The 13668-nt window shown below is 38.2% G+C and overlaps 1 protein-coding gene across 2 annotated transcripts in view; it reads left to right on the top strand.

Moving 5' to 3' along the window:
• brsk2b (BR serine/threonine kinase 2b) overlaps positions 1-12427 on the top strand; it is a 150260-nt gene extending 137833 nt beyond the window's left edge. The window contains exons 16-21 of one of the 2 annotated variants that reach the window (XM_016541036.1): positions 1917-1965; positions 4051-4174; positions 5260-5440; positions 6122-6211; positions 8251-8268; positions 11312-12427. In XM_016541036.1, the coding sequence (XP_016396522.1) occupies positions 1917-1965; positions 4051-4174; positions 5260-5440; positions 6122-6211; positions 8251-8268; positions 11312-11511 (662 nt within the window). In that variant the 3' untranslated portion in view covers positions 11512-12427. The remainder of the gene's footprint in view (positions 1-1916; positions 1966-4050; positions 4175-5259; positions 5441-6121; positions 6212-8250; positions 8269-11311) is intronic. The other variant, XM_016541037.1, reaches the window with a different exon arrangement.
• Positions 12428-13668: the final 1241 nt, after the last annotated feature.

Below are 13668 nucleotides of genomic sequence, written 5' to 3'. Positions count from 1 at the left end.
GGCCCCCACCCCCCCAAAACCTTTCACCCAAAGACAGTTGCCCATCAGCACTACAACAAACCCCAGACCCTTCCAGCCAAGCCCAAAGTTGCAGACAAGCCCCTGCAGGCCACCAGGTCCAACCCGCTCCCTAACACGACGGCCGTGCCATCTGCGGCCAAGTCGGAACCGTCTACGCCCTGCCAACCCCTGCCCCCGCCGATGCCTGGCAGCCCGAAAGTGCGCCGGCCACCGCTCACGGTGCCACCCAAGCTCTCCGTTCCCCTTTCGCCCCTTTCGCCCATCCGGCTTCACCACCTTCACCCGCTGGCCGGGACTGACCACAACGGCAAATCTATCTCCACCATACAGGTTACGCCCCACCCCTCCCCCAGGGGCAGCCCATTACCAACTCCGAAAGGAACACCATTGCACACGCCTAAGGAGAGCCCAGCGGGGACCCCTAGCCCCACGCCACCCCCCAGCCCCTCCATTGGAGGCATGCCGTGGAGAACACGCCTCAACTCCATTAAGAACAGCTTCCTTGGCTCACCACGCTTCCACCGCAGGAAACTACAAGGTACCAGCAGTGCTGGAGACATCTCAAAGCACTTTTTAATAACCTTTTACATCAACCTGCCCAGGGACTGCAAAAGGAAATTTGGCGTTTTGGCTAAATCTAGGAACATTTACATTGATATGATGATTTTTTTTTTTTTATGTGTAATGTCTCTGATTAAATAAACAAGGGATTACCTTATTAAAAATTAAAAATCTGAGTTAATTTATTAATGACAGATTATTAAAATTCGACTCTATTTTACTCTTTTGTGTAACTAAATGAAAACATGAAAACTAAAATTAATCATTTTAAATATACAAGTGAATTTAGAATTTATTACAACATTATAACATACAGTGAGAAAAATTGATATTTATTTTTAAATTTACAAAAGATAACATTTAACAAATTAGTGTGTTTAAATACTAAAGGGATCCTTTGCGCAAAAATGACAATTCTGTTGTATTTTACTCGCCCATCAATGTCGTTCCAAACCTGTGTGACTTACTTTCTTCTGTGGAACATAAAAGAAAACATTTTGAAGATTTTTAATTATATTTTTAATTAAAGTCAAAAACAATGCTGGACCCCACTTACTTTTATTGCATGAAAAAAAAAACTTCAAAACATCAACCTTGTGTTCCACAGAAGAAGCAAAGTCATACAGGTTTGGAGTAACATCAGGGTGAGAAAATGATGACAGAATTTTAATTTTTCGCAGAAGTATATTTTAACTTTAACTGTATCTGTTCATTTTAAGGTTAATCTAAATGTAAAAATGACAAAAAGAAGAAAGAAAAGAAAAAACATTGCATGCACAATTAAATAATGAATTACAGGATATCTAATGCTACCAATTTATTATGCATCCCTTATAAAACCCTAATTTTATATGGCACTAAAGCAATGATATGCAGGATCAGGTGTAAAATAAAGCACCATAGCCTATGCACATATACAGTAAAAAGTATTTAGGTGAAAGAACGATGCTTGCTAATCCTTTATTATTGGGGTTTTAGGTTGACGTTCCCCTCTTAGCGAGGGACATTCTCTAAGGACTGATTTTACAGATCGCTGGGTAATAAACTCAATGATACTCCATTATCAGCTATATCTGCTGATATATCTAGTAATGATAATGAAAACTGCACGAGCATCTCCCCTCACCTCCAGCTGTTCCTCTTTCCCTCTTTTACTGGGAAGAGGATCAGATGAGCTGATAGTGGGGGTTGAATTACTCTTAATCTCTGCAGGTTTGGAGTAATTAGCTGTGGTTAATCAGCATTCCCCTCCTCAGGTTATGAATGTCTAATCTCTCAGGATATAGAGTATGATGCAATTTCCACTGAGGCTTGTTCGCTTTGTCTCTTTCCAGTTCCCACACAAGAGGAAATGTCCAGCCTAACACCCGAGTCTTCCCCCGAGTAAGTATTAGCAATTTCCAAAGACAATCAAGTAAAATATACAGTTTTATTACATCCCAGAGTGTGAAAGAAACATTAAAATAATACTCAATTATAATTGAATTAAAATAAATGTTAGTTCAATACTCATTGTTCTACTAGGTGTGGGGCTAAATGTATCACCTTTTGTATTAACCTGAGCTGTTGAGAGTTAAATCACCAACACTCAATTACAGCTTGCTTAATTAAGACACTTAACTTTTGCTCTTTGTACTTACTTTTTCTCCAAATTTTATTATAATTTGAAAGGAGCTCTGAAAACTCTGCAGCTAAAGTTAATGTGGTGGTCCAAACACTGTTCCTGGCCCCATTAGCCTAGTTTGTTGCTGAAGACATTATCAGGGAATAGTTTGTCATGAATAATTCAGTGTTTTAGTTCCACTTAGCTTCACAGGCACGCAAAGCAGCACCACGGTGGAAACGTTCTTCTGGAGTGTTTTCCTCTTACTTTGCTGTTGTTTTGTTAAGTTCTTGGTGAGAGAGTGTCACAATATGTTGGGCTGGCTCAAAGATGGCCTTGATAGTCACTGACTGTGGTAAAATCTCTGCGATTTCAAGCAGGGTTGAGAAATGAGCCATATCTGAGGCATTCAAACCTACACACAGGCTTTGGTCATGAAATATTTTAGAAACTTTCCAGTACTTTTCAGTTGTCAGCAAATTGTGTGTCATGACAAATGTTAATCTATTGAAAGGAGCTCTGAAAACTCTGCAGCTAAAGTTAATGTGGTGGTCCAAACACTGTTCCTGGCCCCATTAGCCTAGTTTGTTGCTGAAGACATTATCAGGGAATAGTTTGTCATGAATAATTCAGTGTTTTAGTTCCACTTAGCTTCACAGGCACGCAAAGTCTATGGGACTGACTCCCGTTCTTCTGGAGTGTTTTCCTCTTACTTTGCTGTTGTTTTGTTAAGTTCTTGGTGAGAGAGTGTCACAATATGTTGGGCTGGCTCAAAGATGGCCTTGATAGTCACTGACTCTGGTAAAATCTCTGCGATTTCAAGCAGGGTTGAGAAATGAGCCATATCTGAGGAATTCAAACCTACACACAGGCTTTGGTCATGAAATATTTTAGAAACTTTCCAGTACTTTTCAGTTGTCAGCAAATTGTGTGTCATGACAAATGTTAATTTAGTTTTAAATGTGTAAATTAAAATAAATTAAAAGAATGAAAAGAATAATAAAATAGATTTTATTGAAATAATTGTTTTTGAGGTTTTTATGGTGCTGCACAGTATTTGGTCATATATAAGTTCATCATATAATGTCACTTTTTTAAGTCATACATGTTTTCGTTTCTTGCTGTGTCCAAGAGACACCATCTTTTGATGGTCTGAAATTCATCTGCCAACTTCTCTACTGGTGAAGCTGAAATATATACACTACATTTCAAAAGTTGTAAATTGGTCAAAGTGACAGTAAAGACATTTATAAGGTTACAAAAGAATTTGCTGATCTTTTGAACTGTCATTTCATAAAAAACCCCCCCAAAATATATATCTTAGTCCCCCCCAAACGCCCCCCCCCCAAAAAAAAAATAACACACACACAACTGTTTTACCATTGATAATAATAGGAATTGTTTCTTGAGCACCAAAGGATCATGTGACACTGAATACAGGCGTAATGATGATAATTGAGCTGTCCACCACAGGAATAAATTATATTTTTAAAATAGAAAACAGTTGTTTTAAATTGTAATAATGTTTCACAACATTATATAGTTTTTACTGTATTTTTGATCAAATAAATGCAGCCTTGGTAAGTATAAGACACTTCTTAAAAAAAAAATAATAATAACCTTTACTGACCCCAAACTTTTCAAATCTCGTGTATGATGATATGGCATATATGAAGAGCAGACAATGTGTTCTTGAGATTTATGCAAATGTTAGTCAAAATTTGTGAAGAAATGTCAGTTCTCCGTTACAGTGTGTTTTGTCTGTAACAGCATGCAATGTTGTTATGTTTACTCAATTCATGCATAGTATGTGACTTGAGTGATGTTTGTGTTGTCTTGTTCACTCATGCTTTTCTTTTTCACAGACTTGCCAAAAAATCTTGGTTTGGAAATTTTATTAACCTCGAAAAGGAGGAGCAGATTTTTGTGGTGATTCGGGACAAGCCTCTGAGCTCCATCAAAGCAGATATTGTACACGCCTTTCTCTCTGTAAGTCTCCAATGAGTATGTGAATTCTGTGTTCATTTACTCACCCTTATCTCATTCCAAACCTGTTTAACTTTTCTTACTATCGTGGGGCTTTTAAGTTTCAAAAATGATGCAAAAACACCATAAAAATATCAGAAGTGTCAGACTTGTGTGCTATATTCCAAATCTTCTAAAGCCAAGCAATTGCTGTGTGACAACAACAGACCAGTATTGAAATTATTCACTGATAATCTTCTGCTCTAGTGGGCTGTTACGCTCTGCGACCGAATCATTGAGCTGAATTGAACAAATCATTCAGACCAGTTTTGTGAACTGTATCAACTGATTGATTGAAAAGATCTGACTCAAAATAAAGAATCATTGGCAAATCTTCTATCACTTAACTCATGAATTCATGAAAGAGAGCTAGGATGGATGTCAACATTTTCAGTGGATAACAAGTTTCAGTCCCTCGCACAGATCATATGACTTCAGAAAACCTAAAAATGTAGCACGCAAGTTTTATGGACCACTTTTAAAGACCTTTTTTTCTGTCATTTTGGAACTTGACTGCCCCAGGTCTCCTATATTGTCATTATATTGAAAGGAATGTCCAGGATATTCTTAAAAATGTACCTTTTGAAGAAAGATACAAGTAATACCCCTTTTTTATTGAATTGTTTTTATTATTTTTATTTAATTTGAAAGAATTTTTACTTCATCAGAATGGTATAAAACTTACTATAAAACTATGTGAAAAATGGGCATGATTCAGAAAGGTTAAATGGTCCTGAAACAATATGCACACTTGTACTCCTCGCGGAGTACCATCTTACTGATATCAATCTCAAATTTGCAACACTTGTTTAGAATTACGGCTCTGATTTTGGAAAAGTTTTGGAAATTTGGAAACAGAAATTTATTTTTCAGCTCTATGCTCATAAAATATTATTTAGTACCATAAAATCCTTTAAAAATACAAACTATTAAAGAAAACCATTATTGAACTAAAATATAGTACATTCATTACATTGAGAAAAAAAAGACACACACCAAAGGGCTAAATAATTACACAATGTTCATTTTGGGGTGAATTTTTCTCTCAGATTCCCAGCCTCAGCCACAGTGTGGTGTCTCAGACGAGTTTCCGGGCAGAATACAAATCCACGGCCGGCCCCACCGTGTTCCAAAAACCAGTGAAGTTCCAGGTGGACATCACCTACACCGAAAGCACGGCTGCCACCAAGGAGAACGGCATCTACTCTGTCACTTTCACACTGCTCTCAGGTAACCATGCCGACAGTGAGAAGCCCATTTTGATGTCATAAACTCGCTGGCAGCCAATAGAAACACAAAGGGATGTGTGTGTGGGTGATGGAGAGGCTGGTTGATGATGTTGAACTTTGTCTTTCGCAGTGGTGAGAGAATTTTTTTCTCTCCCTCTCTCTCATTCCGCAAGCGATCCCCTCCTCCATTACACTCCCCCTCTCTTACTAAGACTCTGAAAATAGACCGACTGCTCGAGGGGGTAATGGAAAAAATTAAACTAAAATAGGCCTTTTTGCCTCCTGGTAATCACTATGCATTTTCAACCTGCTGTGTTTCAAAGGACAATCCAAAAAGATCCCGCACTGCTGGTGCCATTACTGCAAACCCCGTCCCTCGCTTTTCATTCTCCCCCTCGCTCTTTTTTGCTCTCTCGGCTACACAAAGGGGATTGAATCTTGTTCTTAAAGTCACACATTTTAAAGTGCGTGTGTGTGCACGTGTCATAAACTCAGCCGTGGGCCGAAAGCACCATAAAAATCAGCCTCATCCCATTAGACTTTATGAGGCAGCCGCTATGGGGAATAAACCCAGGATGTGTCAGAATAAATGTACATTCATTTCGAAAGGCACGCCTATACCAGTTTGTACAGGATCATTGCGAAACATTTAAATGGGTTTCTGTGTGTGTGTCCCTGGCAGGTCCCAGCCGACGCTTCAAACGGGTGGTGGAGACGATTCAGGCTCAGTTGTTAAGTACACATGACCAGCCTGGTGTCCAGCAGCTGTCTGGTGAGTGGCCAATCACTCCACTGAACACACCTCTTTCTCTGGCTCTTTCTCTGTTTCTGCTTTCTTACACAGCATCCTGAACATGCATGGCGCCTAGCCCACCCTTGCAGAGCACTGAACGCTGCACACACCCCTCAAGGTCAAATGAGTCTTTCCAGTGTTTAAAATGGTTGTTAGAGTTGGTTTCAAATACATTTTTAGGCCATCAGATTGTTAATATGAAAATTAACTTCTCTAGATGCAATGTATCCACTGTTCCATTAATGTCGGATGTGATGTCTTATCTAAAGGTGCTGGAAATACACGTTTGACCTTATAAGAGCACATTGCACAGAATTGCATTGCAAGGCACTTGCACACATACACACACTCTCCTTAGCAGTCACACACACTCACAGAAAGAGCATGCTAGAGCACACTCGCGTGTATTAACAAGGGTTTATATACAGTACATATCCAGGAAATTTCTTGCTGATATCTAAATCAAACCTGTGTCCCAAGTAAATCAATGTGGTTTTAAGTTGTTCGTTCTACGAGCAGAAATGTGATGGGCTAGACTGTGTTTCCTGCTGGAGATGATGAAATGAAAGAACAGAGAAATCCTCTGCCTGTCTTCTCACATGGCTGTTTGTGCACATGGTGAAGAGCCTGTTACAGCTCCCTCTGCTGGACAGCCCCAAATCCTTACTGTCCAAAAGCAATATCACTGTGTAATACAGAAAAGGGAGTTTGGCATTTCATAAATAAATAATATCATTCTGCATTCTGTATACTGTGCACAATAAGCACATTTTCCATGTGCATAAAGTACCTGGATGACTTCCAAATCCAGTGTATTGGAATACACAAAGGGAATCTATGTTGTATATATATATATATATATATATATATATATACAGTTTACTTAGTTTAGAAATGCAAAATAACAAAATAATCACTGCCTGTAATGTTTAGAGATGCATAAAGGCTGGAATACACTACACAACCTTTAATATCTTATCAGAACTAAAGTGAATACTTCACTTGTCGGCTTTGTAAATGATTAAAAATAAACTCTAGCCATCATACACAGGACTGCCAGACTTTTGAGTAGTTCGGAACACTACAAACTCGTGCGGAGACATGCACCTTGTTGCATGCATTTTAAAACTGACTCAAAATATAAATGCCTGTTGTCATTTGACTGAATCATTGTCAGAAGCTAAAACGTCAAGAGTCTGTGCCCCATAATACGCTATTTTCTGATTTTCTGTGAAATCTGTCAGCTCAAATCTGCAGACTAGCTCTGACTTTGAAAAACTAGCGTTGACTTGTCCAAACTGAAAATCAGGGTAAAAATATAGGCAAGTCATGTACTGTATTCCAGCTTTAATGCTTTGTTTCACATATGTCTTTTGAAAATAGTAGGCAGTATACAGTGTACTGGTAATGTGATAATATTAATTCATTACTCTTGATATAGAAGGTACTGCAAATTTATAATTTGGCAAAAAGGTCATCCATGTATTTCATACAGAAAATTATTGTGCACAGTATAACCTACATTCTGCATACTTTAAAAACAGTAGCCTGTTAGTATGATAGTATGACATTTCAAACAAAACCCCCTTTCTCAGTGCCTTATACCAAAACATGGTATGTAATTATATTCATATTGTGCATTTGGACTGTCTTAAAGAAAAGAGCTGTTATCAGGATCGTGTAGCTTTAAAGATGTGCCATCCTCTCACCCTGTCAATCACGCCCTTCCCTTCCCCTGGCTTTGCCCTTCACCCCCTGCTCTCCCACTGCTGTTGAGTGAATGGGCATGAGAGCTTGAGTGTCCTCACTGACCGTGAGCAGACCTGCACAGCACTGAGCACCAGCATGCTTCACTCTCAACAGATGTGGCCACGTAATAAACATCTGTGCAAGGAGGTTGAATCACTGAGTTCATGTCATTACTGTAAAGTCAATGGGGTGCATTGAGAATGTCATTTTAGGCTAATTATTTGATTTGATTGGACATGTTACAGTGCTATGTCATGTTCCTTTGACAGGAAAGCGTTCAAAGGGTGGTAAGAGGTCTATTTTAACTCTTTTGCCACAGTGTACGTCACTTTATCATACATGCTGTCCAATGCGTGGCACTTAAACACAGAGACCCTTTAAAGGGAAAGTTCACCCAAAAATGAAATTTCTATAATCATTTGCTCACCCTCATGTCATTCTAATCCTATAAGACTTTTGTTGATCTTTGAAACACAAAGCAGTATATTTTAATAACACCCTCTCCTTTTGGTCCATGCAACCAAAACTACTATAAAAAAATAAGATGAGACAGATTCACACAGACAAGGACAGATTTGATTTAGGCTTTTGTGTCTCTTCAGAAGAGTTTTAATAAATAAATGCTTGATTGATATGAATTACCTCGACAATCCCTTTTTGTACTTTTGATGCATTAGAGTTTTGTTTGCACGGGTTTTCATAAACATATTTTCATTTGTATTTTGAAGATGAATGAAAAGTCTTATGGGTTACAAATGACACGAGGGTGAGTAATTAATGACAGAAATTACATTTTTGGATGAACTATCCCTTTAAATTTGAAATATGCAGAGATGTGTGTGTGTGGGAGTGTGTGTGCATGAACTCACTTGCTAGGACAATCCATGAAAGTTTAAATTCTCTAGAGTGAAAACACTTCATACATTCTTCATGTTGTTTTTCTCTCCTCATTCAATTCTTGCATCATTTTACTTTGTTTTTGTGGGCCAATTGTTGCATCTGAATCACTTTGGTGAAAGGCCTTGTTAATTTAAACATTTAATCAGCAGCGCTTATGAATCTGTTAAACCAGGTTTTTTATTTGAAGATGATGTCTGAGCTTTTATGTTAGCATGTTTCTCAGCACCTCTTTTCTCTAAACATTTTTTTCATGTTGATCATTTGGGACTTTTACAGTAGAAGTAATCATCTGTAGAATCGCTGTATAATGAGGGGCAGAATCCTAACGGGACTAGTTTTCTCAGCATGACCTACTTATGTAGAGCCCTATACATACAATGTGAGTATTAAAACAGGCAACAGTGAAGTCTGGCATGTGTTTGCTATTGGATTAATTGTCATTTTAAAGGAATACAGTAATTATTAGCCATTATTTGGCATGTAATCTCACTAACATACACACGATCTTAGCAAAAATACAATAAAGCCTTAAATGTATTTGCCATTTCAGCTGCTTTCTTACTTTATCAGGGTTATTAGATTCCATAGCTGTGGATCTTAATAGTATGTCATTTCAGATTGACTTAACCTAGTGGGGTTAAATTCAGAAATATTGTAGCTACACATTTAATCATGCGCGGGTGAGACATAAATCCATTGTATTTAGCCCAAAGCTATTTGACTGGAGCTCAGCACATGCCCCGTAAGAGAAAAATAGCCATGCTGTACTGGTCGTTTTCTGTGTCTGCAATAGTTTACCCAGCATAAATCTAAACGGAGATGAACATTTGTAATGGCTCACAGCAGAAATGCTGAAGCAGTGTCCTGTGTGTCTCAAAGCTGCCACAGCTGTCATGTCTCTTTGAGAGTCTCTTTGGCTGTGGCAAAACAGCCTGTTTTCTAGGGAAGCGGCAGTTTCGAGCTTTCTGTCATGATGTTGAGAGGAGTCCAGATTGTATTGAGAGACTCAGAGACAAGCTCTGGAACTAAAGCAATCTACTCTAGTGTTCACATAGGCCACGGTCTGTCATGTTACAGCTTGTGCTATCGGGCCGCTGCTGCTCAGTCACTTATGAAATTGGAAAAAGAGGTGTTGGTTTGCAAGCCTGTGTTGGTGTCAAATAGGGTGTGTAGTTAATCCTTCTGGGCCGACTCTCAGGTGTATTCAGAATCTGCAACAATTTGTACCACTATACATTTCAATCCATTTTATGAGATTTCATTTTTGGCCTTTGATTTGAATCAGAAATGATGAATTTAGCATAAATATGTTTAGCTGTATATGTACCAGGGTGTAAATAAATGCCCTGACAATTTTATATAATTATGATTCTTTGCTAGATCATGCAATACATCATGAAATTTGAAATTTGTTCATGACTGCATTAATTTAAAAAATTTAGCAACATTTATAGGGTCACTAACATATGCCACAAAGTGTTGTCCAATTCCTGAACAAATGGCCATTATAAACCAGCTCATTCAAGTGGATCAAAAACATGGGTAACACTTTATAATAACGTTCAGTTGTAAGTAATTTATAAGTGATTAGTTAATGATGAACTAATCATTTACAAAACATTCATAAGCAATTAATAATAATATGCTAACGATTTATACATCTGTCGTAAGTTATCTTAAAAAAATAGCATCATGAAATAATCAAACAGATACTTAGTAAATGGTTAATATTTACTAGTTATGTTACTAGTTAATATATTATTAATCACTTTTATAAATAATTGAAATGTCAACATTGTACTAGTATCTCAATAAACATTTGTTAATCATGAACAAATGATGATTAAACCATTAGTAAATGATCAGTATATAATTTATGTATGTTTTGTTAAAGTTGTAAGCTGGTCTGTTAAAAAGCCCAAAAATGTAATTATGCTAACTATTTTTTTTTAAGGAAAATAAATTATTTGCTGTCAAGTGAATAAACCTGTAAATGACTTACAGCCAGGGGATTCCAGTGGGTTGTGTTAACCCTTTCTCTCATCAGCACAGACTTGTGTTCTTTGTGGAGTGTGTGGGATCTAGTGATAATGTGAACTGGTTTTACCCTCCACTCAAGTGCACAGCTTTAAAATACTCCATGTGTGTCAGAGAAGACATCTGTCTACACCCTCACCAGCCAACCCTTACATTGCAGTAAACACTACAAAGTATTCAAAACCTATTGTGCAAACACACACTGTAAAACCTGATAAGTTAAGAATACTCAAAACATTTGTGCTTATTGTCTCCAGTTAATGCAGTCTCATCCTGCCTCTCATCATCTCATCTTGCCTCGTCTGTGATCCTCATTGTTCATGTATTTGTTCTCTGTCTCTCTCTCTCTCTTGTTTTCTTGTTCTTCTCCTCTTCTCCCGTCTGTGCACCCAGGCAGCCCATTGAGTAACTTCTTTGACGTAATTAAACAGCTCTTTTCAGACGAGAAGAACGGGCAGGTGTCCCATCCGCCCGGCACGCCCAAGCATGCCAACAGCAAGAGACATGAGCCTGAGCCTAATGACTCCAAATGTCCATCTGGCCAAGACAAAGCCAAGATGGCACCATCAGTTGGGACACAGGAACAACCTTAAAACCAGGAGAAATACTATATACTAGTTTTAAAATAAAATAAAATAAAATAAAATAAACAAAAGAAAAGAATCCAGTCATGGTGAAAGGATGTTGTTGACTCAAGTTGGTTTTAACCAAGCCTCTACAAAGTTTTATATAAAGGAATGAATATTGAAGTACTGTATGTACTGACCCGACACTTTACAAAAGGCGTATACAGACACGCTTTTTTTTTTTTTTTTTCTCTCCAGTGTTGTTTGTTCTTCACAGTGTCACGTTATGTTGTTTTATGATGCCTTTATTTATTTCTGCTACCAGGAATTATCCAGAAAACCTGTTAAAGCCCCAAGTCCTGCACTTGCACAAGATTCATGTATGGCACATTGATGGAGGGCACATTACACAGGAAGTTCAGTACAAGCAGCTGAGGGAAACTCCTCATTCTGATGCATCTAAACACCCAAACACCAACAAGATTCCTCAACTCCTTCCTCCTGCAGCTACTGTACATACAGCCACACATGTCCAAGGATTTGGAGTGAAGCCTTAAAATAAAGATGTTTATGAATTCTCACTAAGCTAACCCACAATTCATCTTTTTATTTAAACATACTTTTTGTTTTTATCCTTGCTGGTCTTCTTTCCTCCCCGTTCTCTGCTAATGCACACACAAACACACAGACCTACATACAGGACATCCTTACAAAAGGACAAATTGCGAATGGAACTCTGGATTTCATAACGCACGTGTTTGAGGAGTTGCCCTCGAGGACCGTTGTCGGATTGTATTCTTTTCAATGTAGTCTTTCTTTGTGAAATGGAGAATTTAAAACATTTTATGGACTCAGTGTCATTGCTGTACAAGATTTGGAGATCCTTTTTGAAAAAATGGTGGGGATGAACTTTTGGGGCGGGTCGTGGACTGGGACACGGGGGTGGGAGGGGGGCGTCACAGTAAATTATATATTCTGTTGTACAGACTGAAAATATTCCTTATGTAACAAATGTCTATCAGTGGCATTGCTTAGATGAATTGTGTTGCCACATCCTGTTTTTTTTTCTCATGTAGCGTTTATGAAATGTTAGTTTTGAATGACAATTATGCTTAATGTATTCGAGGGTTACTCATGATGTCAGTTTTCGATTTGTATTTATTTCGTGTTTAATTTTTATTTTTTATTGAGAAACATCTGCAGGATTCAGAGACCTTTTATCCTTTTTTTTGTAACTTATATATGTGTTTGTCTTTTAATTTATTCAGCTGGGGAATATTTATATATACAAAACCGGGTGGTGGAGATTTTATTGTTTGCATCAGGGCGACTCATCAGATTGTTTGAAGGATCTTGTGTTTTGTGTTGGCTACGATAACACTTGTCCGATTTTGTGAATGAAGCACTCTTTCTTTCCCGGCTTTGGCCAGATTAAAGAGTTTGTAGTATATGTTAAATGATTTACTGGTAATTTAAGAATGTAGACTAGCCTCTTTAGGGTGGGGGGTGAGGGATAATGAAGTATTGATATCTGTCACTCATCTCATTGTGCGTGTAAAACAGGTGGATGAGCTCAAATCACATGTTGTAAATAGACAACTTTGGGCAAACGACTTTCTTAAAACCATCAAGGGGATCCTGCTGCTCCTGACTCTATCTCTCGTATTGCATGTCCGACATTCGGCTTTAATTTGCATGATGTTGTGGATGTTAGATTTCTCCTCCCCTTCACCTTTTTCATCATCGACTTGTTTCCCCCGTTATCACGCCTTCATTTTCAGTTGGTCGTTTTTCTCTCATCTCCCTTATCGTGAACGCTTTCTCGCCACATGCTCTGCTGCATCATGCTCTCGGGATGGGGGTCTGGGATGTCATAACACATGATCACTTATGGGAACATACAGAGAATAAGCGGAGATGTAATCTAAGCAATACACATTGTTGTCCTTCCTATTTTGTACTTTGGGAGAAAAAAAAGGAGCAAAGCTGGATTGTAATGTATCACGGATTTGATTAATACCGAGCGGGAAAAATAGAATCGCCGCTAATGTATCCCCTTGTAACTACTGTGAACAACTTCAGTGCAACGGAAATAAATCCATTGACTTTGGGATGTTGTATGTGTTTGCTGTTTTCTCAAACGTAGGGTGAGCGGTGCAAAATGTGACCCCCTAGCTTACCCCC

The sequence above is a fragment of the Sinocyclocheilus rhinocerous genome, unplaced genomic scaffold (assembly GCF_001515625.1).
Source record: "Sinocyclocheilus rhinocerous isolate Xijiao unplaced genomic scaffold, SAMN03320098_v1.1 scaffold368, whole genome shotgun sequence".
Lineage (NCBI taxonomy): Eukaryota > Metazoa > Chordata > Actinopteri > Cypriniformes > Cyprinidae > Sinocyclocheilus > Sinocyclocheilus rhinocerous.
Note: the sequence above shows the minus strand (reverse complement) of the source record. Positions and strands in the feature narration are given on the sequence as shown.